Source organism: Euleptes europaea, chromosome 7, assembly GCF_029931775.1.
Source record: "Euleptes europaea isolate rEulEur1 chromosome 7, rEulEur1.hap1, whole genome shotgun sequence".
Classification (NCBI taxonomy): Eukaryota; Metazoa; Chordata; class Lepidosauria; order Squamata; family Sphaerodactylidae; genus Euleptes; species Euleptes europaea.
Window position 1 is genome coordinate 51328687 of NC_079318.1, and position 20437 is coordinate 51349123.

The 20437-nt window shown below is 41.9% G+C and overlaps 1 protein-coding gene across 1 annotated transcript in view; it reads right to left on the reverse strand.

Moving 5' to 3' along the window:
• Positions 1–12193: 12193 nt before the first annotated feature.
• The window catches only part of CENPF (centromere protein F), a 36966-nt gene continuing 28722 nt past the window's right edge, over positions 12194–20437 (reverse strand). Inside the window, exons 14-17 of the mRNA XM_056853070.1 lie at positions 19390–19552; positions 17020–17493; positions 13380–13573; positions 12194–12391 (exon numbers count right to left, since the gene is read on the reverse strand). Of these exons, the coding sequence (XP_056709048.1) occupies positions 12194–12391; positions 13380–13573; positions 17020–17493; positions 19390–19552 (1029 nt within the window). The remainder of the gene's footprint in view (positions 12392–13379; positions 13574–17019; positions 17494–19389; positions 19553–20437) is intronic.

The window sequence follows — 20437 nt, forward strand, 5'->3', positions numbered from 1 at the left end:
TCCCATGGTATTGCAATAGAAGAAATACCTGGAGTGTAGAGATGATGAAGAATCATGTACTCAACTAAGCAATAAGATAATGTAATTTAAGTGATGGGAAAATGGGATGTCCCTGCAAGAGAAGTTAGTAATACTTTCCAAAAACATGTTTAGATCTTGTATGGCAACTGTATGTTTATTTTGTGAATAAAATAAAGCTGCAAAAACTTTCAGTCCTTGACATGAAACAAAGAAATAGCTTTAGAACTTATGGTCCAGTCTAAGACATCATGCAGGATTAATTAGGGTTGCCAATTCTGGGTTGGGAAAGTCCTGGAGATTTGGGGGTAGAGCCTGGGGAGGGGAGGGACCTCAACAGGGTAGAATGTCATCGGGTTCACTGTCCAAAGCTACTGTTTGCTGCAGGGGGAATTGATCTCTGTAGTCTGGAGATCAGTTGTAATTCCAGGAGATATCCAGCTACCACCTGGAGGCTGGCAGCTCTAGATTAATTTTGCCTATGGCACACAGTGTCAAAGGATCTTTAAAAAGGTCCCTGATGTAGCAGCTATGGGATAATTTCTGGTATCTCCCAAGGCTGGAAAGCACCAAATTCATATTGTCCTTGGATATGGATGCATTGGCTCTTTCGTGATATTCCTTCCACAGGACAAATCAAAACTGCCCAATGGGGGCAAAAGGCTGGAAAATTGGAAGTTCTCAACCCCTACAAATATATAATTTTTATCCAAATGCCAATAAAATGTTTACATTGATACTAAAGCCAAAGCTAATTTACCATTCATTCTTATTGTACATTGACTACAGTGACAAAGACAAGTACTTATAATTTGCTCTTGGTACTTAAGGCTTAAAGAACCAAAAATGCTTGAATGTTTATTGCAGGAGTCGGAAGATTTACCCCAATTCTTTGCACATTTCCTGAATTAATGAGCCTTTGGCTTCAAGGCCCACAATGAGAATCAGACAAACAATTTCATGTTTACCATTAAGCTCATCTCTCTGCTGTTCTTCTCTTTATATTCATGATCCAATACTCAACATTTTTAGAATCAGTATAAATAGGATGCTACACATGCAAAACAGTTTGAGGTAAATGCATAGTGTGAATTTCTTGTACCTTTCCCCATTTAGATATTAGTTATCTACTATTATCTGCTCAGACATGCACACATACACACAGCTGTTGCCTCATTTGATTTATGAAAAGTATCCATCTGGCTTATCTGTAAAGCTTGTGTAGATGTTTATGAGTTCTGGTGCTGACTGAAAGATGAGATTCCCCCCCCCCCTTCACATTGGGCAGGGATATTGGTTTGCTGGTTGCTAGAAGGATATTGGCAAATCCCTTGCCCCCAAAATAAATATTTGTGGAAATCATGGCATGTCCATGTATGTTGACTTGGCTTATCTGATATTTATCCTTTCCAAGAGGACAGTAAGTAGAGTATATGTTAAAAGGCGTAAAAATGTTATTTTAGGAAATGTTTGCATTTCCCAAAATAAGAGCACAAATAAATAATAGCTCTGTGTCACTAACTAAAAAAAGGTGTGTTTGTGAAAACAAAGGTTCTGCTGGAAGTTGTTCCATTTCTCTTCTATTTATTCCTTTTTTTAGGGATAAATAAATACATTTTATTTCTGGCTAGTATGCCAGATAAAACAGAAGCTGACCAAACAGGGTACATATTTACAACCAAGGCCAACAAAATTAGGAATCACCCAATTTTACATTTCTACAGATTAAGGAAGTACATTAAGGCGATGTAGCTTCATTGCTACTGCACAGTATTTTGCAACCTGGGTGGTAATTAGTGAGCTATCTCCCAGCAGAAACCTTTTGGTCCATTCACCCTCATCACCAGAGCCCATTTCCCTAATCAAAGGGTCAATAATATTGAAGCGGGCTGATTTATAGAGGGGACATCTAAAAAATACATGCTCAATGGTTTCCAGCTCCCCTGTGTTACACAAGCAAAGTCTCTCCACCCTGGGGATCTTCTTAAAGCTCCCTTCTAATATAGCAGCTACCCAGTTTTCTGTGGACCCAGTTTCCACTGAAGACAAGGGGAAATTCCAGCTGTCCAGATATTTATGCTAAATTGAGCCAACCGCCGTTCTAAGAAAGACATGTGGATTTCTCCAATGCCGTGGAAATCCCCATCTCTAATGTCAGAGGCTACTTTTACCAATTAGAGCCATAAACCATATATTCCCCCCTCTATAAAGCACCTGGCAATGGCTCTGAACTTCCATGACAAATAGATGGTCTGGTTCAAACCAGATAATCCTTTGTCCAAAAGGGATTAAGTCTGCCGGGATGGTCCGATGTGGAATGGAAGTAAATAGCTCATTCTCTAAGAGTCAAAGATCCCAGATGCTCTAGGTGTCACTCTTGAGCCTTAGTAAGTCCTAAGATTTCTGTCACTAGCGATTTCTCCATCATGTCACAAACAATAATTAGGGAGCTAAGCAGATTAGCATGGAGATACTAAACATGTTAAAGGATATATCTCCATTTATAATATCGAAGCGTACATAGATTTTGTACTGGTAGAGCTGCACTGAATGGCCCCAATTCAACTTTAGACATATGCAAATGAGTTGGTGATGTGTAACTATTTGTATGAGAACATAGTTAAGGATGCGCTAACAAAATGTGTATCTTATCATGGTCTGCAGCATCACCTGGGTGCACAATACATATACAGTTTGTGCTCTATGGTCTCCAATCCAGTAAGTGGCATGCACAGGTTAGCCTTTGATATTTCTTATATCCACTGTTGTGACTTAAGGTGGAAGAACTTTTTGGTGGCCTTCACATGTGGGAGTGGTAAAATTTCAACCTGCTTTACTTGGGCCAACCCACAATTATACAGTGATAGTTGACGTTTTAACAAAAACAGAAAGCATATTTTAAAGAAACAATAGAAGTAATGCTTAGGAAATGCAATCGTAACAATATTTACTTGAAAGAAAATGCTGTTGAAATCTTCCAAAAAAATCTAATTAGATGCAGTGATTAAGTGACAGAAAAACATTTTAAGCTAGAAAGGGAACTATTTTTTGGCAATAGTGCCAAAGGGAAAAGATTAGTTGTTCAAATAATAAATTAAAATTGTCCTGGACATGGCAGCACTGTTAAACATTATATATATTTTTCATTCTTGTAACTTAGGCATTCTAATAAAGCAGCTGTGTAATGCCTTTTCAGCTAGGTGTTGATTAAGCCTGAAAACACCACTGAGAGGTAAGTAAACTAGGAAGCCATGCCCATGTTACTGTTGTAGCTGCCAATGTGAAGTAGCGACTGAAATGCATGCATTTTACCACAAAATGGCAGGACTCATTAAACCAGATGCAGCCCAAGAGTCAAGTATCATTGTTGCCAGGTTGTTGCCCTCCCCCACATTATGAGTTCAAGATAGGTGGTATAACCAAGAGGTTTATTGAGCCCCTGGAGGATCACAGCTTGTGGGCTATGAAGGGGAGGCTTATATATCTCTTCTACAAGGACAGTTGCCTGCTCTTGATGATGATATCATCCATGTATCCCACTAGTAGGAAAATGTGAACACTTTGTTTGATAACTGGAAGTGGAATGCCAGTGTGTACATTTCTGATCGATCACACTATAGAGGCCATTGGAAGACCCATGAACTGGCTATGCAAAACTGAATTATTCAAGAGGACTTTTCTACACAGGCAATAGGGTAGCACTGTTCAAAATGATTCATAAAGTTACTTGGATGAATTATTAGGGAATGTGGTCTATACTATTGTACATAGTTTGCTGTAAGTTGGATCCTACTGTGTCATTTTGCATCATTTAATGTGCCATGTTAACACGTGCTTTGCTTCTGTTCTGTTTGTTAGATTTCTGGTTGGCTCTACAACCCTAATCCGATTGCATTGTTTGTTGAAGATCCCATCCTGTTGATTGTACTGAAATCAGCCTTGAGTCCCAGAGAGAAAGGCAGACTATAAATAATGTAAATAAGGTCAATAAATAACTTTGCTTAGTAATCTAGCAGCCACCTTGAAAGAGCGCAAGATCTGAGCCCAGTTCTAAACTGAAAAGGTGAAGAATCAAGGAATATGAGCAACATGCCGTTTGTTGGAGAGGAGTCTTGACTAGCATAAAGGATGGAAGGTGAGGATGGGAACTACTACTAACCAACATTGTGCATGCCCGTATCTATCTTATAGATTCACACATGGAAGGCAGAGGAATTGGGGTAGCAGTTAATTGCCACTGAGACTGCAGCTTAGAATTTACTGGATCCCCATCTACCATAAACACAGAGTGGCAATGGCAGTCTCAGATATAAAAAGTGAGCCTTAAACATTTTCAAATGATTATATGCATGGCTGCTTGAAAAGCAACTTTTAAAAGTTTTTTTTTTTAAATAAACTGGAATTTAATTAATAAGAAGTGTCACATAGGCACTTGTATTTCAACTTAGTTCAGGGGGTATTCATTACCTATTCAGGAAAGGCAGAAGAGGAATAAGCTAATCTTGAATCTATTTTTAAAGGGCTATAAATTTATTTAAATCTCAGAGCGCTGTTGCCTAATTGCAACAATAACTCAGCACAGTTCTATTAAATGAAATGAAATTGTTCTGATTAAAACACCAAACTAGCTCTAAAGCATAGACTATTCTTGGCCTTGAACAACGTACCGGGTAGTTCCTTGATTTCAAGCAGCTCAAGAAGGAGCTACATTTGCCTAACAAGAGCATTCCTCTTGGAACTGCGTTCTTATTCTGCTTTTAAACAGCACCATTTAAACAACCATTCACTTGGCATAATCTCTTTTCCATTTACACAGACCAAACATTTATCTTCAGAGCCTATGTGTCCATACTGATGCTATATTGAATTTAACAAGATAATAAATATCCTCCCTCTTCCATAACCTCCTCCTTTAATTTGCCTGTAAATTTCTAGGCAAGACAGGTAGGTAATAACACAATGCTTCCACAAAGTAGCAATTGCAGGATATTGAAAAAGGCACATTAAAAAAGGCAATCATGCAAATTTACCCCAAAACATTTGAATGGGGGAGGGGTAGATGATTAAATAATCTGATAAGATCCCAAGAGGCCACATTGGCTGCATCTGGGCTAAATGAAGATGAAAGAAAGCGTTTTTTGCAGCTGCAGCGATAATGCTGGATCCAATATAACAGAATGTTTGCATGTCTTTAACCATAGTTTTGCTAAAAAAAATCTAGGAAGTGGAGCACAAACAGTTTATGGGATGAGGTGTAGACAGCAACCAGAAGGTTGCATAAAACTTTAAGATGCTGCCACATTTCACGGCTCCACCATTTCAGCTTGAAAATCCCTGTTTCAAATCTTACTTTTCCCTTGTGCAAATTGAACCCAACAGTTTCTTTTTTAATTTTCAAATGGTTTCCTCATGCCAATTTCTGTTCTGCAGTTTTAAGCACTGTCTTTGCTTCAGTGGCATACAAATGGTGCTAAAATTACATATAATGTATACACAGCGGAGCTTGGTGCAAGAACGGTGTGAAAGATCAGAAGTTAGGGTTGCCAGGTCACCAGTGGGAGGTTTTTGGGGTGTAGCCTTAGAAGGGCGGGGTTTTGAGAGGGGAGGGATTTCAGTGCTATAGAGTCCAAAGCGGCAATTTTCTCCAGGTGAACTGCTCTCTACTGGTTGGAGATCAGTTGTAATAGCAGGAGATTGCCAGCTATTACCTGGAGGTTGGCAACCCTAACAGAAGTGGAAATGTCATCAGTGAAAAATGAATGAAACAAAACACTCACAATGTGGGTGGGGGAGAAAGTAAAAAGGACACATTGACATAGCCCTAATGAAACTCAAGTTGCAAGCTTTGCAGTTTTCTAGACCAGCTTCTATATTTTCAAGGTCAGAAACTACCACCAGATGTCATTGTTGCTCTATGTAATCTTATTGGAGCTGCCCCCCCCCCCTTAGCCAAGATTTTCCTATCTTACATTAGGATATTTGTTTATTCAGAAACATTTTCTTTTGCCTCTCCAGGAACGGCCCAAGGCGGTTTACAAAATAAAAATAATAAAAGTATAACATTAAAAGATATTAATCCATCATTAAAAACCCAACCTATCATTATTTATTTATTTATTTATTTATTTTTGTACTTGTCAAGAAGCTGAGGTCCCTCAGTTTCTTGGGGTTCATGGTTTCCTTGGTTCAGGCCTGGAGGCCTATGATTTTGTGATACTGTGAACAGAAAAATAGTTTCCTTTTGAAAACTGCTTTTGTGGAGGCAGTAAGGTAAGCCCCAGCTGGTGCTTGTTAAAGCCTTCCCTCCCCTTTCTGGAATGCAAGGCCGTACATTGCCATAGTAACAAATCGGTCAGCCATCATGACAGTGTCCAGGTGCAGGTAGTTCTGTAAGCTTCCTCACCTGAACACACCTCTTAGTGAGTCAGCATTTCTGACCAAGCAATTAATTAACAGCTAATTGCTTTCATTTTCTCAATTGGCTTCTATGAGCTCATCCTTTTGAGAAAACGGATATAAGGACAAACCAGCCCTAAGCAAACTATGCACGCTTTGGGGTACAGCAGGACAGCTGTGCTGGCTGCATCACAACCCATTTGATTTTGGCCCTTGAGGGGGAATCTCTGGTCAAACTGACCTGCTTGGAGAAAACTTTGGACAACCTTTTGAAACTTTTGAATGCTGGAAGCATCTTTGGAACTTGGTAACTATAAATCTGATGCAAGAAACCTTTGCCAATCCTTTTGAACCAAAAAGGCTTTTGAATGTACTAGTTAGCTATGCTAAATAGTTTATTATTTTTTTGCTTGAAACTTCATGAACCTTTTCTTTCCTGTAAACCAGCCTGAATCTTATAATAAATTGTTAGCCTTTAAATAGATTGTGTCTTTTGATTTTGGGATTCCAAGCCTAAATTCTAAGTGCCTTATTTGAGTGTAAAAACCACCTACCAAAAGAACCCAAGACATTTTGGGAGTGTAATCTTTCCCTGGCAGGCCTCTACCTTGCAGGGTAAGCGTTGCACTTAACTTTTGAAGCTGGGCAGGGGTTACTCTGGACCCCGTGCCTGGAAGCTTAACTTTTGGGTCCAGAGTTGGTGGCAGCTACTCCTTGGACTCGGGGCGAAAGCCTGGAGTTCAAGGTTTTGTCCCTTTTGGGAAACTTTTGACTAAACCAAAGCAGCTCCAGCTGGTGGAGGCTGGTTGGAGCTCTTTGACACTTCTAACCCGCCCTTCCTGGCCAAGACCGGGATCAGGGCGGGTAACAACATCAGGAATTACAAATATAACGATCAAACAGTTAAAATCACAAAAACCACTCCTTATTCAAAAGATGGTCACCATATAATATAATGCCCACTGCAGCAAGAGATGCCCGAGACCAAGACAAGCCAGATCGAACCGGGTCGGCTATCCATCCCCCTGTAACGTCAGTTGTAGGAATAAAGGGGGAGGGAGTAGGGAGGCCAGCATTGATATCACCTGCGGCTGCCCTCAGTTATAGGCCCGGTGGAACTCTTTCAGGTCCCTGAAGTTACTAGGCAAAGCATTCCACCAAGCCGCACACTAATTCATAGACCATGAAAACAGACCACCGTTTTTAGCATCTCACAAGGCCAGTGTGCCAATTCCTCTTTGAGAAGGGCAATTAAATACAGGGCAGCCCGTTTAAAATGCCTGCCTACAGCTGCAACCTACAACACTCCTATTTTGACATATACTTACAGGCTCACAGCCAGGGACAGACTGAAATTTAAAAGGCTGAGGAAGAAGCTAGCCTGAATGGCCCCTGTAGTGAGGCCCTGCTGTGGAGGCCCCTCGGCTCCGATCTGGCTACCACCGCCAACAGTGGGTGTTAACTCACCTGTTACCTGCCCTGTGTTGCCACCAGCTGGTTCTCATGGAATGGCTTGATTTTTCTCAAACGTGTAGGTTGTACTCTGCGCCTCAGATCTGAGGCTTAGTGAGTGAAGCAACTAGGATTACTACGATATTGCTTTGGATGACTTATGACAAAGCCACTCAGCTATACTAAAACAAAAAAAAATCATAATGAAACCTGCTAACAAATCACCTCTGTAAGTCTCTTGCCCTGAAAACCCTATGGGGTCAGCTGTGACTTGACAGCCCTTTATACATATGTGCACTTCAAGCAAAAGAATTTGAGGCAGCAAATGATAATTCTCATAGCAGTCTTCTATCACAACCATTCATAATGTTAAGAGTTGATGTACTTTTTACAGTTACATTTCCAAATCACAGTGTAGCAGTAACCACACCATTTCCTGTCTCGCCTAAGAGAGAACTTGATTGTCTTGAGTGAGGACTAGAATTGAACACTTCAAGTAAAGAATGAAAGCAAAGGCATCCTTTAGTCATCCCCGAAAGCACTTGCAAAGGATCTTTTCTCTCCAAAAGCAAACTCTGCTGCTCTAGACTATCAGACAGTATTCTGCAAGTTTCAACTGAAACAATGTCTGGCATTATTTGAACTTTATAGTGTTATGGAGTCCATCACTTGGAGTCAATGAAAAACAATTATAAAAGGGACCTTTGGAAAATCCAAAATCTTACTCATTGGGTTGGTGTAAGGTGCTACCTTGTTAAAGAGCTCATCATCGTATCCTGTGCCACAGGATACATTAGCTGTTAGATAAGTATAATAAACTCAAACATTCGATTAATAACACAGTTTTAAAAAGGAGGCATGGATTCTAGAATACCCTTTGCCATAAGGCATATCCAGTTGCGGATGATGAGCATGTGTTTTCTATTGCTCTATTCTCGTACATAATGGTTTGGTTCAGATGTCACATGATACCATTGTTTAATTATACTGTCGGATGGATCAAGACTAAAATTTCCAATAGCGGGCCAGAAATTTCCTGCCTGCCCCTCCCAGTGATCTCTATAAAATGCTTCATGTGGGGGACCCCGAAGAATGACATGAAGGGGGTCCGCAGTGGGATGGGGGAATCAGTGGAAACTGCTTAATCTGGATCCCACCCCCTGGATAACACAATGGTCCAAGTGAAGGGCAGGCCTACTCAACTATGTTTGAGTAGGGTATGTCAAACCCAGATTTGAAACCATGGTTTAAAATTGGTTTAACATAGTGTTAACTATAGTTTCATGGGATGTACAATACAGATATTCTGGCTTGTTCCCTGCTGCCACCACAGATCAGAAGAATAAGCAGGTCTCCGCAAGGAAATTGGAGGGAAAGGTGAAGGTGATAAAAGGATTTGGTGAGAAAATCCAAGATTTGATCATATGCAGTACAAATCCTTATTTCATCACCTAGCCATATTTAAAATAAACCAAAGTATAGCATTATGTCAAAACTGAGCCATGGAGATCTATGGCAGGAGTGTTGAACTCAATTGTTATGAGGGCCGGATATAACATGTCACTTGATCGGGCCAGAACTCGCCAGCCCAGATCAAGACTGGGAGGTGGTGGCTGCCTTGGCTGGCTCGTGGACCAGATGAGCTCTCAAGGGGCTGGATCTGGCCTGCGGGCCTTACGTTTGACACCCCTGGTCTACAGAGCTAGCTGATGTTTTGAGGGTATCTCCTATGACATATGAATATGAGAGCCTCCAAATTCTGAACAAAACACACACAGTATCTAAGTACACCTGGATAAGGATGCAAAAAAAAAAAAGTAAAGGTCCCCTGTACAAGTACCGGGTCATTCCTGACCCATGGGGTGACGTCACATCCCGACGTTTACTAGGCAGACTTTGTTTTACGGGGTGGTTTGCCAGTGCCTTCCTCAGTCATTTTCCCTTTACCCCCAGCAAGCCGGGTCCTCATTTTACCGACCTCAGAAGGATGGAAGGCTGAGTCGACCTTGAGCCGGCAACCTGAAACCAACTTCTGTTGGGATCGAACTCAGGTGGTGAGCAGAGCTTGGACTGCAGTACTGCAGCTTACCACTCTGTGCCACGGGGCTCCTGGATAAGGATGCACAGACAGCCAATTCAATGGGGCTCTGATCAACACTATAAAGCAGATTCATGTCTGAAATAGGCCATGTGATGGAAGCGGTACTTCCACATGCACATCCCCATGGCTCTGACTGAAGTGAAAGGCTTTTTGTGCATTCTTCCCATTTGGCCTCACTGAAATGAACTGACCTGGGTGTAAAAATCGCTCACCCCATAAATAAATCATTTATTATTCCCCACAAAGTCTAGCTACCATTAATAGTACCAATTTTTATTAGACAAATATATGTTTTAAAAGCCTTGAAAAATAAACTGAACATCGTTCCTTAGTTACAGTGGTACTGAGGAACAATAGCTACCTCACTTTCGTTCTTTATATTTCCTTGTTTCAAGGCAAATTGTTCTATTGAATATGCAGACTCAGAATTCACTACAAGTTTAGAAAGAAATGTATCAGACAGACATCATAGGTAGGAGTGTGATTATGGCTTGGTTAAAGAAAATTCAAGGTTTACAGATTGAAGTCACTGTTATCTGTAGCACAATACAAAAGTTCAACATCTACGTTAGAAACAGGATTATGTACACAATATCTTACATAGTATATACCCTTTTTCTGGTTAGTGTCATAAAATGGCACAGTGGGCATCTCTTATGTGAGGTAAAACAAATTTGAGTAATTTGTGTTGAATCCTGCCAAAAAGATCTGCACCCTCAAGAGGTGAGACAATTCCTGCTCCTTATTTCCCCCTCCCCCAAGTTGCTCCTGGGGGGGGGGTCCCCTATCCCTCAAGAACAGTATTTCAGGGAGCGTTTGAGGCTGCTTCAAGAGGAGGAAGGCAGGAAAGTTGTGCTTCTGTGAATGAATTTAAACAGAATTCAACCCTTCCTGACATTTTATCCAAGTCAAACATTCTCAACAATTCATTACTTTAAATTGCTTTTAGAGCTCCTCTCCATTCCAAAAGTGGTTTGCCATGTATGACTGGGAAGATGGGTGTGTGTGTGTGCGGGGGGGGGGGGGGTCTGTGTGTGTTTTAAACAGCCAGTGAGTGCAGAATTATTTTCAGTTCTTTGGATCTTCATGTTCATCCTCTTCAATGGCTCCCCAGAACTGATACTGAAAGTGCTCAAGAGCCAAGTCCTGCTTGTTACTGCTTCTTATTAAATGAGACACTAACTCCAGAAAAGATACATAGCAGGACTGGACAGGCAGTAAGTTATTTTTGTTCCCTGAAGTGCCTGCATCCCTGAGGTGCTCGGTGACCTTGACTACAGCTCGAGTACCCTTGAGACGTTTCCCCAGCTTGAAAATGTTCGTGTCTGAAAATATGCCAATACACTTATTACATGCAATAATGTTATCATTGGGGAGGTGCACACACCCTCCACAAGATAACTACTTCAGAATTCTATTGGTCAGCATCCAAGCATGCATCATAAGAAAAATGAAAATAGCATCTTCTCCTGACTAAAGCTGCCAGAAAATCCTAGATAAGGCAGAGTTTCTTTTGAGGAGCATTCAGTTAAAGGCAGATCACGCTTCTTTCTTGGACCAGATGAACAATTTCTCCTCCAGTTCTGGAGAAGGGAACCTACACACCTGTTTACGCATTAGAGTACACTATGTCATACACATGCAGTACCTGATTAGAATCAGGACCATGGTCATTTCAGCCTCCCCTCCCACATCATTTTCTGACTCTGACACAGTCCCAAGGAGCTGCTGTGAGGGGAAACCCCATGCGTTCTGAGATTCTTGTGGGTGCCACTCCAGACTGTTGGAGGCTGGGAACAAAGCATGGGGGCCCAGGAGGCTGAAGATCCTTCTGCATATGCATGGTGGTACTGGTCGTAAGCGGACACTACATGCAGAGGGACTGAGGAGAACCCACAACTCGCATGTGATTGAGTTACATCTAGAGCTGGGTAAGGTACAGACCCAACCTGTGTACTCCACATTGTATCAAAGGCCTTAGTAAACTTTCCCTCTAACCTGTGATATGTAAAGAAAGATCATCTGGTTCAGGGGGCCCTATGAAAAACAGCCAAAGGTATGTGCAGTTCTAGAGTCCTAACACTGTTGAGCAATACACTTGTTCTTTTACTATCAAGGGCACCATAGAGATGCAGTCTTCCTCTTGGGTGTGCCTGCTGTGATAAGCACACCGTGTAAGATGTGAAACGGCCTTTGGTGTATGCATGAAGTCATCTTGGTCCAGATCTACTGTACATGACAGCCTTCATTCAACTCATTTTCTACAGTAGTCTTTGAAAGTCTGGTTTGGATTTTATCAGCACTGCCAGCAGATCTGTCGGCGGTTGGCAGGATCAATTGATTACAGGCAGAAAGGGGAGACCTGGGAGTAAAGCCCAGGGGCGACCCAGTAGCTCGTATTTCTTGCAGCTGAGCATCGTCCACCTGCAACACACAAAAGAAAAACCAAAATTAATTTTACCTAACAAGGAGATGTTAACACATGCCATAAAGAGGAGTGTTTGCACAAATTGCTGAGCAAAGCAGCACACCAGCTATATGCAAGCTAGTTTGTTCCACTGAAACCCCTCTTTGAGGGCCAGAGTGGTGTAGTGGTTAAGAGCGGTGGTTTGGAGCAGTGGACTCCGATCTGGAGAACCGGGTTTGATTCCCCACTCCTCCACATGAAGCCAGCTGTGTGACCTTGGGCTAGTCACACTCTCTCAGCCCCACCTACCTCACAGGGTGTCTGTTGTGGGGAGGGGAAGGTGATTGTAAGCCTGTTTGATTCTTCCTTAAGTGGTAGAGAAAGTCTGCATATAAAAACTAACTCTTCTTCTTCTACCCTGGCACAACTGTTTATAATTTGACAGAATGGAAACTCCTGGTTAGCAACCTGGATGCCGTGTTCTGCACCAAGTTGTGAATACTATAGTTTCCAGAGGCAGCCCCATGTAAAACACTAGCTATCAAAAATAATGGTGTTGTACATGATTTTTAGACACTTTCACCAGGCAAGTCTGCAGACAAAATAGACGTTTCTACTATTACAAAACCAGACATACAAAACCACTATGAAAATTTTTTTAGTGTTCACTCCACATAACTCGATTCAGCAATTTACAGAAACAAAACTGCAGGAATATCCCCTATAAGCAGTTGGAAAGGCGCCACAGTTCCATTTTAAGCTTCCTCTTTTGTGACTCCCATGGGGACAGCCTCTAAAATTCCATCCTCAAAACAACTCAGTATTCGCTATTAAGCCAAGAACTTTGCTACCGATAACACAGGCATTTCTTTTTATATTCATGCTATGTTTACAATCAAGAGGAACAGTATGACACATGCTCATAACCACATGGACACATAAGTTTACGATGTGAGGGTTTTTTGGGGGGGGTTGTAATTTCAGATGTTGAATAATATCAGTTACCTTTTGTGGTTTGCTGCCCTCTGCTGTTGCTTTTGTATTCTCTGGAAAATAATCCATCTCAAGGATCTGCATGGTATCAAAAGAGGGTGGTATCCCCAGCTTTGGACTGAGAAGATAAGGACTCATTCTTGGACTTACATCTGTTCTATGGGAATCGTGAGGGCTGCTGTTTCCTGGAGTAACATCAACAAATCCTATGGAAGAAAGTTTTTTGTAATCATTGATAATTCAACTACACTGCTTTTAGAACACTGAAAATAAATTCATTTGAATCATTCTGAGGCAGGCGTTGCAACGTCTGCAGATCGTGTGAGCCTTGTAAAATTTCGCTTGGCAAACTGCATTTTCAAATCTGTTTGGATTTGGAGCAGTTCTCAGCAATGCAGGTGAAGGAGTACAATACACCCATTGTTTTAGTTCAGAGAGACTCCCCCCCCCCCGCAAAAGAAGCATTCCCTCGATCTCTCAGATAGGCGCTACTGACTTGAAAAATAATTACTTCCTTCTTGCACATACTGTTATTCTGCATAATGTCAAGTTGTAGCACGCAGCCTCTCTAGACCATTACAAGAATAGAAGGGTTCAGCAAGTGTCGAACTAAGCACCTATATTTTAATCTGGAAGGGATCCCAGTGTGCTCCAAGAAACATCAGCAGAGTAAGTGGTTTGTGAGTTACAGCCACAATAATCACAAGGCTCCCTCTTGCCCTCCATAGATTGTACCCAGTATAGTACACCTTGCCCTCCCTACCTCAAATTGCCAGTGCTTATTTAACACTAAAACCAACTGAGTTTTTATGGAGAACACAGATTGCAAGAGCAATTTTTTTTATGAGAGACAGATTACAAATGGTTTTAATTACATTTAAAAAAAATGTATGTAGATTGCAGAACCCAAGGCCAGGGGAAACATGTTTGTTTATATTATAGCCTCTTGAAATGCAAGACATTTGGGACAACAATATGCTAATCCTAGCAGACACTCCTTGTTCATTGTGCTTACACATTTTATTAAGTACTTATCCATTATTGCTACTCTAAATGCTACTTCACTGGCCACACAGGGCTGGATCAGACAATAAGCAAGAGAGCGCACCATATTTCTGCACACTCCTTGTATGCCTGCCCCACCTCTGACTCCATCTACCATCCATACAAGCAGCTCAAGTTCCAACAGGACCAAACTCTATATATAAAGGCTCAGCTCATGCAGTATCCACTATAAAAACGGGGGGAAAAACAATCGGGATTTGGCCCTATTTGAACATTATACTCCTGTATGAATGGCTGTTGGTGTGTGCTTAGAGGAAATGTGTGGTTTTATGCTCACCATGCAAGCTTCATGTCATTACTTCCAGACCATTAAGAGAATCAAGTGGTGCACCCCAAAATTGATATAAACAATTTATAATGAAAGGTGAACATGCCTGAGCATAATCTGAAACTTATACGCATTTTGCAGGCTGCAAAACTCTAAAAAAATGCTAATTCAGAGGTGATGTTCACAAAATGCACACCTACGGGCAAACCCACATGCCTAGTCTCTCCCTGAAACCTTCCTTCCCAAGCCTGACCTTCCTTTATGACGTGGGGGGTAGGGGGGTAGGGTAACCTGCCACAGGAGATGGTTCTTTTTAAACACAAGGTAGGGTCTGACTGGAGTCTCTCTGACAAACTTCTCTTCCCACACTTTCAGAACATGCCTTCCTGCCAAAGTTTATAAGAATATTGTTTTTGTGGCTGCTTAAGTTGAATCGAAAGCCAATAATCATCAAGGTATCTAATTCTCAACTAGGCCCCACCTGTGCATACTTAAATCCAGAGAATGGAGCCAAAATCCTACAAACCCAAGAAAAGTCCCAGGTTTGCAGAAAAACCTGAAACTGAAACAAACAAATGAAAACATTGGGTGTTAAACCCTCACAAAATAATGGCTACCAGACAACCTGATGCCACACAACTCGCCTGGGCCTAGCAGCAGCCTCCATACAACTGCACAATTTGGCCAGGCCTGGCAGTGGCCACCTCACAGTAGTCACCTGCACAACTTGCTACTGCATGATTTTTGCAGCTTGGCCAGATTTTCCCCAGAGAGAGGATCCTAGCAGGAATGAAGGGGGAAAAAGGTGGGAGCCAGTGTAGTATAGTGATGAGAGCACCAGACTACAATCTGGAAGACCCAAGTTCGAATCCCCACTCTGCCACGGAAGCTTGCTGGCTTACCTTAGTCCAGTTCCTCTCTCTCAGCCTATATCTACCTTACTGAATTGTTGCGAGGATAAGATGGAGGAGAGAAGAATGATGCAAGCTTCTTTGGAGTCTACCGGGGAGAAAGGTGAGGTATAGATGATATAGATAATAAATAGGGGTAAAGATTGGTGGGTAGGGCAGGTAGAAGTTTGGTCGGTGAACGGGAAGGAGAGAAGAAAGCAGGGAAAGGGGAGAAGGGCTGCCAGGAGGACAGAGGAAATAATGTGGGGAAGGGGATGCAGGGGAAAATGAAGTTACCCCTCACAAGTTCTTGTGGAAATCCCCACTTGTAAAAATACCCATCAGTCTTGGCAGGAAGTTTTACTGGAGGTACGTAGGAAAAGTAAAGTGCGGGTAAGAAAGCCCTATTTGGGACCTATCTGCTTTAAAGAGCCATCTCTGGTAGCGGGTTATCCCTTCTTCTGAAAGGCAATCTTTGTGGCTTGGAGGACACCTGGGTAGCAGCAGACATTTTGTCCTTGTTCAAAATCCATCGGCATCACTGTCAACTGCCATTGCTATTACAGTAGAAGCTTTGTTATCCAGCACTTGATTATCCTGAACACTCGGTTAACTGACTTCACCTTGAGGGCAAGTTCCTCCTCCTCAGCCACAATATCCCCCGATCTTTGGGCACACGTGCGCCCCAGTCCCACCTCTCCAGCCAGCCAGTTTAATGCAGCCTTGCCATTGAAGGGCTTTAAAAGATAGTGCTATCAGATGACTTAATTCTTGGTTGCCTCCTTCCTCGTCAGCCTGCCGGGAGCTGGCTCAGTTATCTGCCTACTGTGTAGAATGGCTCAAGGGAAGAAAGGGCCGTCACCATGGCGTTCCCAGTAGGGTGGGATTTGGTTGCAGTGGATTTCTCGGGTTGGGGGCGCAAGGCAAAGAAATATATTTGTAACCAGCACAATTAATTAACTGGCAATCCCCATTCCCCACAAGTGTCAGATAATAAAGCTTTTACTGTACTTATTTGAATTAATCCATAAAGAACATATTAAAACCATAATCTTATACAAACTTACTTGAAAGTAAGTGCCATTGAACTTAACATGTATACTCTTTCCTAGTTAATTAGGAAAAAACCTTTCCCCTCCAATTTATTGTGTGTTTTTAGAAAAAAAAACTTTACACTGACCTTTTATACTTACAAAAGGCTGAAAATATTAAATGTTCAACCTTGAAGACTGCTAGGCCTTCCGTGGCACAAAGAATTTACCTCAGGTTAACATTTTCAAACTGAAAGCCCTGCAAACATCTGTGCATGCTTTTTGCCTCAAGCCACATTGATATTTCTATATTAAAATATTTATACCCTGCTTCTCCTCTTCGCTCAAGGCCACCAGCACACAAAAGCCAAGATTGCTTTTTGGAAGTGATTGCCTACCTTCATTCATCTCTGGGAATCCATCTGACTCACACTTAGAGGCGTCTTGGGCCCGTGTTGTGCTCTGCTGTGGAAACGTGGCTCTCTTTTTAAAGCATCTAGAAAGAGTTTCTCTCAAAGGTGACCTTGTCTCTTTGTCTCTCCCTCTGTTTTCTAGACACCTCTGTACCATAGCAACATTTTCAGACATTGCCTTTTCTATAAGCAGCCCACCGCTAGGGTTTTTTGGGTTTCCAGGACTTTGCCAAAGGCAACTAGTAGCAGCACTGGATGATGACTGCTCGAGATGAATGTTCAGGAGAGAGATTTGTGTCTTTAGCATCTCATTTTCTTCTTCTAATTTATGGTGATCAATGATCAGAGTACAATACTTCTCCAAACTCTCCTCTGCCTCTCTGGTTTTCTCTTCAATGGATCCCCTCAGTCCTTCCAGCTCAAGCATTATTTCTTCTGAAGTAGCATCCTTATGAGAACCTATCCAAAACAAGAAGACTTTTGTGGTTAATAATCACGCAATTAATAATAATCCATAATGATCTACATGTTTTCCTTGTAAAGCACATTGGAACAAAGATCTGATCCAATACCCTGACAGAATATTAACCTAACTGAAAAAGCTGCTTTTGGATAGCAAGCACAATGCCTTTTCTCATAACTTTATTCTTCTTTTTAAAAATAACAACAACAATTAGGGAATGGGACTTAGTATGCAACTGTCAGAGAAAGTATATAACATTTGTACATTACGGTGTGTGTTCTTGCCCTAGCTCTAATGATGTCATCATAGGGCAACTGGGTCCCTCCCCAATTACTTCCGCTTTTCTCTGTAAACCACCAATGGCAGAAGGAATACTGGGAGGAGAGCTGGCAGTTAGAGCCAATTAGTCAGTAGAGTGAGCGAGAGCTGCGTAGAAGGGAGGTGAGTCAGAAAAATGTAATCTGAAGCTGGCTGAAAGGAAGATAACGTAACAAATAAACTTGGGAGAGTGAATCAAGTTAGGGACCAAAACTTCAAGTGTTAAGAGACATTAAATCTATTTACCTGAATCACTCCAATGCTGTTTTAAGCCTTCAATAAAAATGAATTATTTTCTGGTTACCCTGCTGACAGAATGTGTACTGTCTCAGGGAAAGAAACACACACACACATGAACCTGTCAGGCCTTGGGCTGTCTCTATACATACACATATGACTTCATGGTGGCAGCATGAGATTGAAGAAGTGTTTGGGTCACAATCCCAATAGCTGTGTGAAACCTCAATAGCTGTGTGAAGTGTCTGAGTGAGGAGTGGTTGATAAGAGGACTGCCCTGCCCTGACTGGTAGTGTCTCTGGGTATTAGAGGAGACCTGGTGTGTAAAAGGGTCAGGGCTTTCTGTATATTAAAGAGAGAAATGACACATGTTGAACTGTGACTGCCTACCTGTATCCCTGAACCCATGTGACAAAGCTTGTGGTGGGTGATAGTTTCTGTGAAATGGCATCACAACCACCTACAAAGAGTCCCTTCACCTTCTCAGTTGTGCTGTTTTGGTCAACCACTCTTCGGCACCACATAGCTATTTCTTACAAAAACAGTGGATAAGCTAGCAAACAAAAAGGTGGATGGTGGGATTGACTAAACAGAGTTCTCCACAGAGAACTCTTCTAGCTCAGGTTACACCCAATGTGGAGTCTTTGGTTTGAATTCCACCTAGAATTTATGCAGGCACTGGGAAGGGTGAAACAGGTGAAAACTGCCCTCCCCCAGCTATTTCTGTGGGTCCCCCATTAAAATAGGTTTGCCAAGGTTTAGGCAAATATGGCAAATTTATACTGTAATGTTCTGATGACTAATACCAATAAGTGGCCAGAAATTAAGTTTTCCAATATTCAAAAGGAGCTATAAATGTTACATTGTAAAATTTTAACACATCGTCTATATGCTATGGGCAGAAAAAATCTTAAAAGAAGCAAATACACGGGCACAAAATTGTGAATATTTCAATAATCACAACAATAAATTTAGCAGTGGAGAGAACCCTACTTTTTGTATATACCAGACGAAATGAAAGCCTTATTGTATTACAGATCAAAGAGCCAACATTCACTTATGGCAAGGTGCAGAAGCAGCCATATACAGACTCTCCATTGGGGCAAGATTTATGCATGGGGTGGGAGGGTGAAGAGTCAGGACTGCGCAAAGCTAAATAGATACAGGCTCTACTCCCCCAGTATTCTAGACTGGCTCAGGTTGTGCATTCTGAGCCTCTATGCCTACGTGGATCAAACACACGCAAGCTTCCCCCCTCCACCTGTAGATCTCAGACTGCCTGAACATCTGCAAGGGGCAGTTGTTTCCTTTCAAAACAAAACAAAAGCGGTACCTACTTGGATCTGGCCTGTTCAGTTGAATCTCAAGTTCATGGATTTGCTTCCCCATTTGCTCTCTTTCCTGCTTTAACACTCTAAAGGATGTCATCCATCGCTGGAAATTAGGACAGAGAGCTTTTTCTCCACTTTTGAACTGCTCTAAGAGCCTGTGACAGCCTGCCTGCAAAAAATAAGAAGCACTTACGTTATCACTGCAGCGAGAAAACTTCTCGCACAATCAAACGGAAAATGAGACAGCTCGTATAATTACTGATTTGTGAACGGCCCTCTGCACACATAAGCTTACACAGCAGAGAAACTGGCAGGGACAAGTAGAACAGGATTGAAGGGCCGGACCCTCTTAACTTCTGATTGTTGAGTTGTAGGGTCCTTGCTGTAGCGCAGACGAAGTGTCTTTTTTTTTATCAGCTCTTCTGAAGTCGCAGGTTTGGAAAGCACTGTAGTAATATAATGAAAAGCATCTGCTGGAAGGGCACCTTTGTAAAGTTTTCCCGATACCTATTCTGACCTTGTCTAAGTAACTGCACACTGAGGTACTTAAAAAAACACCCCAAAGAGGTTTGCTCACTTATAAGACTGGTTCTGTGCAGAGGAGTCACTTTGTCTCAATCACCGGGCCCGCCTCTGCCTGCAGCGTTACCAAAGAACTGACAGGAAGAGGTGTGGACCTCAGCCTGAAATGCTGTCAGGAGCAATTTCTGCGGGGCTGAAGGGTGAGCAATCAAGAGGAGCGCTGGCGGCTGCAGTACATAGTACTACAGCAATTGAGTGAAAGCAGCAATTGAGTGAAGAATTCATTCTTGACCATGTCACTTCAAAAGCGTTTAGAAATCGTCATCCAAGGAGCCTCACAGAAGACATATAGAGAAACCTCAAACGGTACCTTGCTTTTTAGAAGGTTCTGTTCTTACAGTGCCATCTTCTCCTGCAATAACTCTCAGAAATAAGAACGTCTAAATATTCTGAGCAACACAATATTCTCTGGGAGAATCCGTCGATAATACAACTTGAAATATTAAGACTTCTGTAACTGAAATATCTAACT